Source organism: Brassica rapa, chromosome A05, assembly GCF_000309985.2.
Source record: "Brassica rapa cultivar Chiifu-401-42 chromosome A05, CAAS_Brap_v3.01, whole genome shotgun sequence".
Lineage (NCBI taxonomy): Eukaryota > Viridiplantae > Streptophyta > Magnoliopsida > Brassicales > Brassicaceae > Brassica > Brassica rapa.
Genome location: NC_024799.2, coordinates 9774009 through 9789480, shown reverse-complemented (window position 1 = coordinate 9789480; position 15472 = coordinate 9774009). Strand labels below are relative to the sequence as shown.

Sequence of the window (15472 nt, the reverse complement as noted above, 5' to 3'; positions counted from 1 at the left end):
GAAAATTATGTTTTCCAGTTTCGGCGAGAAAATGCGTTTTTTTCGGTTTTGGCGGGAAAATTGCGTTTTTCCGGTTTTGGCGAGAAAATGCTTTCTGCGGTTTTGGCCGGGAAAATGCTTTTTGGAGTTTTGGTGTGAATATGCGTTTTTGGGGTTTTGGCGGGAAAATGCGTTTTTTTTGTTTTGACGAAAAAATGCGTTTTTTCGATTTTGGTCGAAAAGTGCAGTTTTACTAGTTTAGCAGAAAAATGTGTGTTTATGAAAATGTGTGTTTTATGTTTTTTTTTGCGGAAAAACGCATCTTGCGGTTTTGGCGGAAAAGTGTGTTTTTCAGTTTTTGCGAGAAAATATATTTTTTTGGTTATAGCGGAAAAATGTATATGCAAAAAATAGAATTTACAGTTTGAAAATAATATTTTAATTTTAAAAGGTCATTTTTGTCATTTATCATTTTGGACTGAACTAGATGCATCTGCATCCAGATGCACCATCAAGACTCACCTTCATTTGGGTGAAAATTTGAGATGAGTTTTTAAAAATTCAGCTGGGTGATTCATCTGGATGTAGCATTATAATGCACAAAACGAACATCAATTTGCATCTTCACCCAGGTGATCATTCACCCAGATGGATCACCTAGGTGAGCAAACAAACAAGGCCTTACTCTTTGATTAATTGAATGCAAGTCTTCTAGCATTTGTTATTTCATAGGAAAATGGTATTTGTAATTAACAATATAGTTTGACAATGATATGAAAGTTACTTCAATGTAGAGTTGAGTGAAGTTGCAGATGATGAGATGATAGAAAACAACATAATTTTTAAAAGGCAGAAACTTTGTAAAGAAGCAAATAACACTTTTATAGCCAAGGATGACTTCCCCTTTTCAACTGGAGCAAGATTATGACTCTCACGTCCCTGACATGAGAGCTGAGACATGATGTGTTGATGGATACCCTGAGAATCTGAACGGTGCATTCTGGAACATGTTGTCACGGTCTGAACTGGAGCTCGGTGTGGTCAAACTAGAACAGAGTGATTTTGATGATTCTTGAAGCTTCTTTGTATTGAGGAAACGCCCACCGGAGCCTCTTGCTCTCTTTAAAGCATGAAGATGGCGAGACTCATGAAGGTACGGCTGCAAAAAAAAAAAAGAATCGTTAAAGATCTCGTGGTGTCGTCTTAAACCAAATGGGCAAGTGGAAAAGATTGATCATCATACTTTACGGCTTTTGATGAGTTTGTTCTGAGCTTCAAGCTTAGCACGATGCTTCCTGCGACGAAGAATGGCATGGTACTGTTTGGCATTGACGAACATTGGTTCATTCTCTTGATAGTTATGAGGCAATGGCACTCTTGAAGTAACCAAACCCATCATCTCTACATGAGGCAGCACCTGCAAATAGTTTTTCTTTTCCAATTTAACAAACCAACGGCCTATTTTATTCAAAACTGTGAAAGGCATAGACGGTATATTACCGTTGATTGGGATGCATATTCAGGAGCCAAGAAGCCATTGAAATAAGTAGGAGGAGGAAACAGAGAATCGTGAGACACCATGGACGAGGTGGTTGTTGATTTGGTATAACTTGCAATAGCTTTTCCCTGTGGGCTTACTATGTAACCTGCATACAACCAACCATAAGACACAGCATAAAACTTTTAGCGGTTTTCTTGTAATGTGACTAAAATATTCAGATCAATGCAAAAAAGCTTGCAACTTCACACATCACCGCCTGATTCTTCAGTAGATTGTGTTGAGGATGAAGCTTGATCTTGCAGCTGTAAACCCGAATGCTTCATCGAGCAGGGCATCATCAGGTTCTTTGTTAAGCTGAAGGATTGAGATCCTTGAATGTTTGAATTTGTTGGCACTTGCATTGTCTGTCTCCTTAATAATAAGCTAATGTTCAAACCAAGCAAGAATCATTTTTTAACTGAATATTTTTTTTTACTGAACCAAGCAAGAATCATGATTCACAAAATCAGCAAACCTAAGAGATAAATGAATCCACAAATTTTATAAAACTACCCTAAAATCCAGATTCAAGTGTTGATTTACACAGTAAGATTGCTCAGTGATTTGAAAGATTCAAACTTTCTGGAAAAATAATATTTTTTTTTTGGTGAAGCAGATTGATTCATGAAACTGACATAGAAAGCATAACATGCAAACCAATATATAGAGAAGAAAATAAAGAGTTTTTCAAAGAGAGTGAAGTGAGATTAACTCAAATTTTCTGGGCACGCTAACAGAGTAGAAATCAAATCTATATAAACTTACTGATTCAAGCAAAAGATGGTGTTTGGATTTGGTAAAAGATGGAGAGAAATAGAAGTTAAGTAATAAGCTTGAGATGATGATGATGATGATGCATGTCTCCTTCCTCAAAACATGGCTGTTTCTTCTCTCTCTCCCTCTCTCTCTCTCTCTCTCTCTCTCTCTCTGTCTCTGCAAATAAGTGTAGTATTGGCTATGGCTTAAAAGACTAAACCTGACTCATTTTCTCCTTTTTATGTTTTAAATTATATATTCATTCATACATTAGACACTAATATTTAGTTTTTCTTCTGTATTTCGAAAGATTGATTTTTAGACTTTTTACAAATATTAAAATAATAAATATATACTGTTACTATTACTTTTGTTTTCTGTTTCTTTATCAATATTCTACTACTTTTTTTACTCCAATATTCTACTACTTTTTTTAATATTTATAATTATTTTGTAAATTTTAAATAGTTTATATTGATTAAATTATTAAAAAAATATCAATCTTGTAAAAACACTTTTTTAATAATATTTTTACGTGTTTTTAAATTATCTACTAAATCAATATGATTGGTTCTTTGCGTCTAGTTATGGTGGTGTGATTATATTTTGATTCATACATACTACTTGAGATTGAGATGGACACAAGCCAAATACTTGCTATTTTACATATATATGATATTTAACTTGTCTTGAGTAATAGATTTTAACCAATTTTCATAAATAGATCATTTTCAAGTTTTGGTCACAAAAATAGATTAAAAGGAGGAAAATGATCAAAATGTTTCATTTAATAGCTAAAAGGACACTAATACCCTAGATATATAAAAAAATAAAATAAAAATAAAATAATTTTTTATAGTTTTAGATTATATGTTTTCAAATTCGAACTTTTTTATAAAATTTTTTTGAATTTTTTTTTCGAATTGTTTTTATTTTTTTTCAAATTTTCTTTTTGTAATTCGAAAATACGTTTTGAAACTATTTTAAATTTTTTTATTTTCAAATTTTTAATATTTATTTTCTATTTTATAAAATTTTAAACTTCAAACCCAAATCCCCACCCCTTAACTCTAAACCCTAAGCTTTTGATTAGTTAATCCTAAGGGTATAAGTTTATATTTACCTCTTTAATGAAATATTTTAATCATTTTGATTCTTAGAATCTATATTTGTGATATAAACTTTTTTAGTGCCATCCTAGGCTATTTCCCATAGATTTTTAGATTTATATTTAACTTGTAAAAAACAAGTACATTTTATTTTAAATACTTATCCACAAATATGTTACTTGCAAGTTAGTTGTTATGCATGATTCTTTTCTTATTTGAAAATATTTGTGCGTTACTTGAAATATATACGAGTTTTTAAGAATTACTTATTCTATTAAAAAGTTATGAAAATTTGTTTTGTTTACTCGACTTGGAAAAAAATACAAAAACTACTCCAATTTGCATGTTATATAGAAGAATAATGAAGAAAAGACATAAACATCTCGATATGAAAATATGTTTACTTCTTACAACAAATACTTTTTTCTATTTATGGGCTTCTATTTTTTGGTCTAATTATCATTTTTAATCATAAAACAAGTAAAGAGTAATATCAATTTGAGTCGTTGATTTGTTTTGTTATACTTGTTACTTATCTTGTACTTTCAAGTAATAAAATTCAACTACTAATACTTAATTTGACAATGATGATTATTTGAAAACTATTCTAAATTGAGACTATTATGAACAAGTAAAATGTACTTCTTCATTAACAAAAGTAAAAATTTCTAAATTTTTTTGGTTCTATAAAATTGATTTTCTATATTTTTAAAGGACTTTGTATATTTCATAAATACATTAATTCAAAATATTTAAATTGATTAAATATGATTAATTGATCGTTATTGAAATGTGTATAAAAAATAAATAGTACATTTAATTGTAAATATTTAATATTCTTTTATATATTAATTGAGAAGTCACTTAAGCGATTTTTGCTTAGGTGTCATTCATAAGTGAAGTTTCGAATTAATTCTCTTAATTTGATTGGTTGTTGGTATTTGACTTTTCATTTAGTTAATAGAAGTTTTAAAAAAGAAACTAATTCTAGCACTACCTAATCTAATCTATATTACCATACAAACAATTAAACATTTTAAAGTTAGAAGAATTAACATAATTCGTTTATAGAAACAATTAAATATCATATATTACATTATAGAAATTTAAAATATACATATAAATACATATGTTATGATGGAAATAATTATATAAACGATTTTAGCATATCATCTATATATTAATTGAGAAGTCACTTTAGTGATTTATTCTGACGTGTCGTTCATAGAAAAGCTCTCCAAATAATTTTTATAATTTGATTGGTTGATGATTTTTTATTTATTTAATTAATGTTTTTAAAAGGAAACTATTCATAGAATTACATAATCTAATCTATGTTTCTAAACATACAATTACGCATCTTAAATATAGATGAATTAACATAATTTGGTTATAGAAATAATTAAATATCTAGATTACATTATATAAATTGATAAGATACATATAAATACATATGATACTATAGAAACAATTATAAAAAACGGTTTTAATTATGTTTATATTAGTAGTGAATAAAATAAATCATAGATTTTATAAACTAATTAATCTAAACTTAATAATATTAATTAAATTCACTCATTCACTATATACATAGTATAAAAATGTGTCAAATGAATGCAAAACAGTCAAATATATAATTATAAAAAAAATTCAATCATTTTCCAATGACAATGTGATATCATATATACGTTATCATTTTTAGAAATGATAAAACATTTTTATATTTTAAAACTTAAAACTTATATTGTAAGTTATTTAAACGTATATTAATTAAAAACATTTTATTTAATTCATCCATTAATATAAACAGATGAATTAACATTATTTAATTTATTATATGGTAAGTCATTTAAATATATTAATCAAAGTATTTTTCAGAGGATTTTTTTAGAGTTAATACTCTATTAATATAATTCATATAGCTTGGATTATAATAAAATTAACATGCTTATTTTTAATAGGAAAAAAACATACATAAATAAAAGAAAAAGAGGGAAGAATAATAAAATATGTTTGTTGCGTTCTTGGTATTTTTATATTCTTATGTATTTAATTTTTATTTGTTTGTCGAGGTACATGTACTTTTTGTGTTACTATAATTGTGAACTAATTAGTTTTATGTGTGTTTTAAAATGTTTAGGTAAATTTAGTAAGGAAGTTCAATAAAAATGACCAGCTCTACAATTCTTCAAGTAAAATATGGAAAATATAATTTAAATTGAAAGTAAGAAAAAATTATTTAAAAATTAATGAGATGTATTTTTATGCTATAATAAAATTTTAAAATGTACGATAATAAAATTTTAACAAAATTTATTCAAAAAAAACATTTTATTTCATATAATATTGGATCTCATTAATTATATATGCCTAAAATAATGACATTTTGTTATTTAAAAATTGAAATATTATTGTTTCTTATTATTTAATCAGATTTAATTAATAAATGCATGTTTTAATATAATTTAAAATAAATTAAAACAATAATTTTAACAGATATGTAAACTATGATTAGTTTTAATTAAAAACATTTGGTTGAATGAGTTAAAGTTTTAAAAATTATTGTGATGATCAGAGATAATGTAAGGAATAATTTGTTTGCTTAACCCATTTGAGTTTTATGTTAAATACTAAATTGAAAAAAAAATGAGTGAAAAAGTGTGATTTGGAACAAATTATGAGAAAAATTGCTTAAACTATCATTTTGCTAATACATGTTTTTATGTTTACCTTAACCAAATTTATCCTTAATTATAAAGAGATAAATCCTACTATATATTAAGGGGAAATTACATGTTTACCACTTTCATGGTACCACTTTTCATTTTTGCCACCACTAAAGAGACATTTTCAAAAATATCTTCTTCATTAAGTGGCAAAAGACTCTTATAACCTTGTTATTTATATATATAATAAATCATTATTTAAATAAAAATAATAATAATAACATAAAAAATAAAAAAAAGTAATTTTCTTTTCATGTTTTCGAATTATACTTTTTCAAATTCAAACTTTTTTATAATTTTTTTTTGAAATTTGTTTTTTCGAATTTGTTTTTATCTTGTTTTTTCAAATTTCTTTTTGAAAAACGAAAATTATGTTTGAAACTATTTTCTAAATTTTTTTATATTTTTTAAGTATTTATTTATATATTTATTAGAATCATAAATTTCACATTCCAAAAACCCTACCACACCCCTCAACTCTAAACCCTAAGTCTAGATTAGTTAATCCTAAGGGTATAATTGTCTTTTACCCTTCATTAAAAGTGAGGGTAAAAGTGGTTAGTGTAAACTTGAAAAGTGGTACTAAGAATGTGTTATTTGTGGCAATTTCCCATATATTAATTGAGAAGCCACTTAATTGACTTTTGATTATGTGTCTTTAATAGGTTAAGTTTTAAAAAATAGCTATAATTTGATTGGTTGTTAACATTTATTAGTTATTATTTTAATCATATCTAAAAATAAAAGGTAACTCTAAAACTAATTAATACAAATTATCAAATAACATAAATGATATTACAAATAATGATTTATGATAATTAATTGTAGAATTAGAGAAATATTATATATGTTTTATTAATTTCTTAATTTTTATCAATTAGTTATATATAATTAAATAAAATACTTTAGCATTTTTATAGAAATAAATTTAATGGTTGTATATTATTATATAAAATAATTATATTTGTAGGTAAGGAATTATTATAATTTTTATGTTTTTAAAGCCCACACAAAACCGTTTACAAAGATATTTCATAATAGAAGCTCTCGATCATTGTATTGGTCATATCGTAGTTACAAAAAAAAAACACTATCTTTTTCTCTCTTTCTTGAGAGCTAGAGTATTTTTGGTTTTTCATGTGTTAAACTAAAATATAAAGTAATGCTACAACTAATCATCTGAATTAATTATAATATTTTTTTCTGTAAGAAAAATAATTTTAATGACTAAGGTTTTTTTTTCACTGATTAGTGTATTTGTGTGTTTTTTTGTCGATGGTTAATTATGCTCTTACAAACTATGAGAAATATTACAAGACGATTCTACAGCCGACAATTCTACCTGCCTTATGTGGATTCACACATGACTGCATGATCATGAGCCGTCCTATGACATCCATGCCTGACGGTAGTCCTTGCGCCATACCGAAAATCTTTTGTATGTTTTTTTCCATAAATCTGTATAATTCGCCTTTGCTGGGATTCAAAACCCAGACCTCCTGATATATAAGCATTAATGAACCGTTAGTCAAACCACTGGACTAAGGGAGCTTCCAATGACTAAGGTTTATGTTTTTGAACTATTTTAAATCTCACATATCTTCTAAAAATATATACTAAAAATTTTTATTATCCAAATATTTGAAATTAAAAATTACAATTTTAAATTTCTAATTATTATTCAAAAATTATAACAACGTAAAGATAAAATATATTTTTATATAATTTAATTATCCGCAAAATTACGGATAAACACCTAGTATTCATAATATGCATAAGCCATAAGTATTCTAGAACATCTTATTTTAAAAAACCTAGGAAATATAAGGTAAATAACCATATTTGTGTCCATCTACTTTTTCTTTCTCTTCTTTTTGTTTTCCCTAGCTTGTTTTAAAAAAGCAAAAATATAAGTGGAAGGTTTTGTCAACATCTCTTTATGTTGCAATCAATATCGCATTTAAGCAAATAATTTTTGTATTTTTTGTGGTTGGCGTAATGGAAATTGATTGCAAGTCAAGCAAAGCAAAGAGCCGTTTTCCAGTTTTCTTTCCACATTTGGCTTCCCCAACACAAAGCAGCGAATCGTAATTCGGTAGTTTCTGTTCTCATCTCTCTTTCTCTCTCTTTTTTTTTGTCAACCTTCCCTCTCTATTCATTTAATTCACAACAACTCTCGGTAGGACATCTCCGACCACTATTATTATTTTAGTGTCAAAATTACACTATTTTCATAAACAACTAAAAATTTTTCCAATCATAACACTAAACTTACACCAAAATTATTTTTATAATATTATATGTATTAAGTTTTTTATTTATTATTATTTAATTATATGTTTTAGTAATAAAATAAATAAATAGTGTTTTAGTGAGAAGAATAATGTTTTAGTGTGGTAAATAGTATCACACCAAATTTGATATCAAATTTTAGTGTTATACTAAAATAGTGTGATTTTTGCAATTTCACTGAAGAGAATTTTATGTAAAAATCACATTAAAATAGTGTTTTGCAGTTAGGTTGGAAATGGTCTAATTACAAACAACTACTGTTACAAAAAAAGTAATTACAAACCACAACAGAAAAAAATAACTTAAAATACAGGGGAAAAAATAAATATAGGAAGACTTTGTTTTTTGTCAAAAATATAGGAAGACATCTACTTTGGGATGAACATTCTAGTTGAAAAATGACTAATCCAACTAATTGTAGAGAGATGCTTAATTTTGAGACTTCGAATTGTAGTGTGAGATTTAAACAATGTAAAAAATTGTTATAAGAAAAAACTGTAGAGAAAAGAAATGGGTTACTATCATGCTTCAAAAGCGGTGACAGGTGTTAACATAAAACATTATAATATCTAGATGTTCTTAAAATCAATTATTTTGATTTTAGGCATGTTTTCAACCTCTAAAAAGACAAAGTTAGTGCCAAAATCTCCCCTAACCTTTAGATTCTTATTTCTGAAACTACGAGAAGATTTATATGATAATGATTTGAATGGAAACACGAAGCATCTAAGACAAAACCAAAAAGAGACTTAACCCATTATCATAATAACTCCAAATTTAAACATTACGCTTTCAGACCCCAATCAATGACTTAAAAAACTCTTAACACGTATATGGAAGATTGAAATACAACCGTTGATTAGGAAAAGGTAGTATACAAGAGGAAAAAACATTTTTGCTAACCTATTTCTTTTTTAAATATAAAAAGACTCCAACTTATGTCATACATCTATAAATTATAGTTTAAGCAGAGACCCAAGTGAATAAAGAAGTGAGATAAAACCGAATCTAAATCTAAATCTAGTCCTAAACAAACTATATCAATATCACATGTGTTCAATATATCTCCCATGGACCATCAAACAATTTATCATATTAAAACAAATTAAAGATTCGGTGCTGGAAAACCCATTCCATCAGAAGATTATTCGAAACCTTTGTGCCACCACCATTCATAGTTTGGTCAAAAGCTAATAAGAGTCTCTTCCTTTATATGGTGTCTCCTGCATAGAAATTCAAAGATGTCAGCAACATCTCACTCTTTTGCCAATTTATTAAAAGACGGAAAAAACAGTCAAATTTTATAGAGGGTAATGGTAAACCGGTTGGTATGGGGACGGCGGCATGAACAGAACCGGTCTCTGCTGACCAACCATTATTTGTTGTGGGTGGTACTGTAAACAAAAATGATTCCACAGTTCAATTTCTTTATACAAGAATCGTTTTCCAACAAAGAATATATTTGAGTTTATTAGCAACAAACCTGTGGACCATTTGGAGGATAAAATGTTTGGTTTGGACCAGGCTGCATTGTATTATGATACACCATTGGTTGTTGTCCAGGGAATGCTGCTCCCATCTGCCAATTTCATTTTTTTTTTGAAAATCATAGATATGAAGATTACAGAGACTTAACTTTGATTTAGAGGTGAATCATCAGAGTAGATTAAAAAAAAGAGAGTGAAAAGAGTTACTCCATATCCAATGTGTATTCCGGTCATCTGTGGAAGGGGAGGGTAATAGAATGATCCTTCCGGAACTGGAGACTGAGGCCGTGTAGCTGTTGGAGATGGTTTGAAACTCTTTGCGTTGGGGTTAAGCTTAAATTCCTGAATCAGAAGACCCTAAAGCTCATTAGTGAAAGACTAAAAGTAAAGACTAACAGTAAAAAACGCCAACTCTAAATGTATAAGATAATAATCTAAGAACATGGCAAACAAGACCTTAGCATTTGGGTTGAGTGTGGACTTTTCTGAAGAATAAGACCCAATTGAAGAGCTTGGGGATAGCATTGGAAGACTTGAGGTTGAGGAAGCTGCAGAGTTTTCTGGATTTCTAGAAATGGAGGTTCCAGGCCACTCAGATTTCCCTCTGTCAGTCAGTGGACCGGCAAGTTTTCCATCAGTGGAACTTTGCTTATCAGAAGCTCTCCATTGTACACTCGCAGGATCAGAGGCTGCTGCGTCTGCCTTAGTATCTTGAGTGTACATTCAAAGACTCAGTTGGAAACTCTTATGGGTATCAAATTTAAGATGTAATGGGAATAGATGAATATAATAAAGCTAATATGAAGTTGCACATACCATCAAGACCAGACACTGATTCCTCGGACGGCTGCATCAATACAGAATGAAGGCAACAGAACAATGTTATAAGTCATAGAGCATATTATAAATTTCAAAAGCAATCAAGATTAGTTGCATCAAAAGAGGTTAAGTTAAATTACCTTTGACTCTAGAATTTTGCCGTTTCTCTGCTCCGCAAGCTGGCTCTCATTCCTATTAGGATGCACAATCATAAAGTTATAACTCAATAAACATATTTTGAAAGGCAAACAAGCGAGCATGTCCAATTGAAAAAAAGGACCTGATATTGCTGCCTGGACTTGGAATAGGAATATCTTTGCCAGCTGAAGCAGATTTGATGCCATTAGAACCAGTTGTTGAATCACCAAACGTCAAATTATTACGGCAATCCAACAGAATTTCTTCTTCCTCGTCATAACCCGAATCATCAAATCCATTAGCTGGACAGACCGATGAGTATTTAGTTTCCTCGTCAATATCAAACTTCCCACTAAGCTGAAGCCCTCTCTCCTATGTAAGATGAGTGCATGCATGAATATTACAAATTGTACGACAATGAAACGAAAAACACAAATGGCAAAAAAAAAAAAAAAACATCCCTAATTCACCTCTGCTACGTGGAGATCTCGGGTATTCTCACCCTCGATCTCTCCAGCAATCCTCAAGGCCTGCTCTTCTAGCTCCCTCGTACGAGGACCCCTCTCGAGTTTTGTGGTGTACAGTTCCTCGTCAAAAGTGCTCGTCACTCCAAACAATGTCTCATTGACCTCAAACTGATTCCAGCCCCTATGAATATCATCATCACATATAAGACACTATTCAGCAAAGAAGAGTGTTCATAGTGATAGAACAAGAAACAAGCAGACAAACAAGTAACTACATGAATCCTTGCGGGTTGGCCCACTGTAATACGAAGGTCTCAATAGAGCTACATGAATTTTTATATATTCAATTCACAAAGCTGTATTGACACTTTATTTGAAAATTATCATCACTACAAGGCGGTTTAACATAAAAAAAAAACTCTTTATTATAGGAAAAATCCAAAGCAACAAGAAAGGAGACTGAATAACACCCAACAGACAGAACTAGGTTCAAACTTCAAAGTACAGTAACAATTTTTCCCACGGCCTAAACCTCTAAAACACTGTATAGCGTGGATGAGTCTCCATATCCGTATTATAAAACGTAGAAGCAAAAGGAAGTAGAGAAATAGAGATACTAGACACTTTTCTAAACCAAAAAAATAGAAATTCTAATTAAAAAAAAAACATCCTAACTATAAGAATAGGTAATCATCAGTACCTCTTCCAAGGGTCATCAAACACGTTTTCCAGATCAGGACAATCTGGAACATCTTCGTCAGGTACCCAACGTTGCAGCTCTCTTTCCGAATCAACATGATAAGACTGTGAGATTGAAGAGTCTGTCAACAGCTCTGACGGTTTCTCGCATTCTGAGACGTTATTGCTGTACACAGGAAGGTCCTAACACCAAAAACAATGACAAAAGTGTAAGAGACACCAAGTAGTCTTTCGTAACACATTGACATGAGCATTAGAAACTCAGAAGAGTACAGTACACACCTTAGCTATAACTTGCACAACTTCGTCAGCAGGGATAATGAATACTTTTGAAGGTGGCTTGCTGACAAGAGGAGCTCGGGGTTTCATCCCTCGTACACTGCCTTCCCTTATCAAGCTTGCCATTTTCAAAATAATTCCTGTAAGTTTCAAATCAGTTTTGTAAGTGAACAAAAAACAAGAGTTGCATATATCAAATCTCACCAAAATTGTTCTCCACATCAGCAGCATGAAAGATTCCACTGTAAACCGACCCATTTTTCAGCTGAACTTCGACATGATGCCCGATCTTACAAGTTGTGAGGTACACGAACGGATCACGAGAAGGGGTGTCCACACTTCCAGCTTTCCCACCATTTTCTGCATCAACCAAAAAAAAAAAGAAAGAAAGAAGGGCGTGATGTTGATGCCCAAATCAGAATATAGACATAGATGTATTATATCTACAAGTACGTATACACACATACCTGCAACTTTCATTCCTGTCTCTTTATCAACTCTTGTATGCGGATATCCACTGGATGATGGCTGGCTATTCATTCTTAAACCTGTTCAAAAAGAAACTGATATATGGAAAAAAAACTAACTACTCAATAAGAGGCTAAAGATAACTGTACAAAATCAATTCAAGATGATGTCATATTTTTCAGATATCACAGGATGATGATGACTGGCCAACAATTCACATTCTTGCTACTAGCATCGAAACTCAGTTTAGATTTATAAATGCGATCCAACTCTGTTTACGCTTCTGAAGAGAACGTCACACAGCTAAGCCCATACCTTGATAGACTATTAAGTATATATATACCTAGGGGTTTGGTTAGTCACGATAAAATAACCCCTAACCAAGCATTGACATAACCAACTAATCAGCAGCAGATTAAAGGTCACAAAATCACCTCAACGTGAATGCATTCGCTATTACAAAACACACAAACTTGCGAATACCTTATATACTCGACCCCTAGCAGAAATCTCCATATCACACGAATTTGTACTAGAAAATTGCATCATAAAGAAATAAATTTGTCTTAGAAGATGAGATTTTACCTCAATAAGCTCTGAGAACAATGCTTAGAGGAGGAGACGAATGAACGGAGCGAATTAGGGTTTACAGACAGAGGTAGAGTTTACGCGGGGAGGAGGAGATGAAGAGATAAACGAGTCAACAAATCAATACTAGGATATGTGTGATCACATCACCTGCGGTGCCGAAGAGTGTATGATTTATACTTAATGCCTCTTTTCTTATTTGGGCTAATTGGGCCTGACTTCTGATTCTTAATAATATAATCTAGGGCATTTTAATCTATATCCGAGTCCAAACCTGAATCAAAACTAAACCAAAGTAGCAAAATATCCGATTGAATTTCATATTCAAAAAATTTAGATACCCAAACCCGTATATATCAAAAATTCAAAACACTACCCAAATCATCCAAACTACATATACCTTAACATAAACCTACTCATCCTCTCTTCCTTGTAGCGAAACTCGTACATTCGGTTAAAATTTCTGATATTTATGATGTCAGTTTCGAAAGCCAATCCAAAAGATATCATTCAAATAGATACTACAAAAGCCTACTTTCTTCAGCTCATTATCTCCATCCAAGACGAGGATGATGAAATTGTATGTTATTCATCTTCAAACATCTTTTTTGTTTGTGTTCGAGTACAAAGATTCAGGAGTAGTAATGCATGGATGTTTTTAGGTTTGTTTCATGATCTAAGATTATAAATTATGAATTTTCGGTTTGATCATTTGTTTTTTTAAGAAATATGTAACTTTATGAAAATTACAAAAATTTGAACTGTCCTAAACCTGAACTATAAATATCTAAATCCAATATGAAGTGTAAAAATTACCCGGATTCTATATCCTATACTGAAATACCAAAAAGCTTTCACAATTGATTTGATCACTTTCTTTTTAAATAGTTGTCTAGTAAGATTGGGAGACAGCCAGGCGAGTCGCTAAGTTTACATCAAATGGAAAGAAGAGAATATTGCGGTTAAAAACTTAAAAGTAATGAATCTCGGGGAGGGGGGGGGGGGGGGGAATTGAAGAGATAAACGAGTCAACAGCAATGAATCTCAGGAGAATAATTAATTAATTATAACAACTGATTGATTTGATCCCTCTTTTCTCACGATATCAACAAATCGATGTGTATACGAGGATAGGTGGTGATCACATACGGTGCGGAAGATCGTATGATATGTACTTAATTCGTCTTTTCTTATTTGGACTATTTGGACCTGACTTCTGATTCTTAATAATAGTAATCTAGGGTATTTTAACTGCTACCCGAATCTAAACCTGAACCCGACCCAAAATCTCCGACCAAAAACTAAACGACCAAAATCTAAACCAAAGTAGCAAAATATCTTATCGAATTTTGTATTGAAAAAAATTAGATACCAACCCCGTATATATTGAAAATTTAAAACACTACTCGAATCATCCAAACATACATATACCTTAACATAAACCTACTCATCCTTCCTTCCTTGTAGCGAAACTCGTACATTCGGTTAAAATTTCTGATATTTATGATATCAGTTTCGAAAGCCAATCCAAAAGATATCATTCAAATAGATATTACAAAAGCCTACTTTCTTCAGCTCATCATCTCCATCCACGACGAGGGCGATGAAATTGCATGTGTTCATCTTCAAACATCTTTTTTGTTTGTGTTCGAGTAAAAAGATTCAGGAGTAGTAATGCATGGATGTTTTTAGGTTTGTTTCATGATCTAAGATTATAAATTATGAATTTTCGGTTTGATCATTTGTTTTTTTTAAGAACTATGTAACTTTATGAAAATTACAAAAATTCGAACTGTCCTAAACCTAAACTATAAATATCTAAATCCAATATGAAATGTAAAAATTACCTGGATTCTATATCCTATACTGAAATACCCAAGAACTTTCACAATTTATTTGATCACTTTCTTTTTAAATAGTTGTCTAGTAAGATTGGGAGACAGCCAGACGAGTCGCTAAGTTTACATCAAATGGAAAGAAGAGAATATTGCGGTTAAAAACTTAAAAAGTAAGAACAAAAGTCTAAAAAGGTAAATTATGTTAGAATCACATGCTAAAGACTGGCTTAATTAAATATTTATCAACTAAACTCTTCCGCATGATTTTTGAAAACAGAACACATTAT

At 30.3% G+C, this 15472-nt stretch overlaps 2 protein-coding genes and 1 long non-coding RNA gene across 7 annotated transcripts; 1 reads left to right on the top strand and 2 right to left on the bottom strand.

The window, feature by feature from the left end:
• Positions 1 to 67: 67 nt before the first annotated feature.
• On the bottom strand, positions 68 to 3083 carry LOC103832749 (nuclear transcription factor Y subunit A-5). 3 transcript variants are annotated; one of them, XM_009108816.3, is made up of 5 exons: positions 2285 to 3071; positions 1731 to 1903; positions 1480 to 1625; positions 1223 to 1396; positions 68 to 1138 (listed from the first exon to the last, which is right to left on the bottom strand). In XM_009108816.3, exons 2-5 carry the CDS (start codon positions 1879 to 1881, stop codon positions 911 to 913), a joined length of 699 nt encoding a protein of 232 aa, XP_009107064.1. In that variant the 5' UTR covers positions 1882 to 1903; positions 2285 to 3071; the 3' UTR covers positions 68 to 910. The 3 variants fall into 3 exon arrangements, with proteins under 3 accessions (XP_009107064.1, XP_009107065.1, XP_009107067.1); XM_009108817.3 differs by having other exon boundaries at positions 903 to 1138; positions 1731 to 1891; positions 2285 to 3083; XM_009108819.3 differs by having other exon boundaries at positions 903 to 1138; positions 1734 to 1903; positions 2285 to 3079.
• A 3463-nt stretch (positions 3084 to 6546) lies between these two features.
• Positions 6547 to 7946, top strand: LOC117133946. Its single transcript, XR_004458021.1, has 2 exons — positions 6547 to 7342; positions 7676 to 7946. It is a non-coding gene; the product is annotated as an uncharacterized LOC117133946 (long non-coding RNA).
• Positions 7947 to 9238: 1292 nt separating this feature from the next.
• Positions 9239 to 15462, bottom strand: LOC103832750 (polyadenylate-binding protein-interacting protein 3). 3 transcript variants are annotated; one of them, XM_009108821.3, is made up of 14 exons: positions 13345 to 15462; positions 12759 to 12854; positions 12496 to 12651; positions 12295 to 12431; positions 12014 to 12195; positions 11317 to 11494; positions 10989 to 11218; positions 10849 to 10900; positions 10706 to 10736; positions 10346 to 10599; positions 10097 to 10231; positions 9886 to 9981; positions 9725 to 9796; positions 9239 to 9625 (listed from the first exon to the last, which is right to left on the bottom strand). In XM_009108821.3, exons 2-14 carry the CDS (start codon positions 12829 to 12831, stop codon positions 9593 to 9595), a joined length of 1629 nt encoding a protein of 542 aa, XP_009107069.1. In that variant the 5' UTR covers positions 12832 to 12854; positions 13345 to 15462; the 3' UTR covers positions 9239 to 9592. The 3 variants fall into 3 exon arrangements, with proteins under 3 accessions (XP_009107069.1, XP_009107068.1, XP_033147002.1); XM_009108820.3 differs by having other exon boundaries at positions 12759 to 12839; XM_033291111.1 differs by lacking the exon at positions 13345 to 15462 and having other exon boundaries at positions 12759 to 13322.
• Between the last annotated feature and the right edge of the window lie 10 nt (positions 15463 to 15472).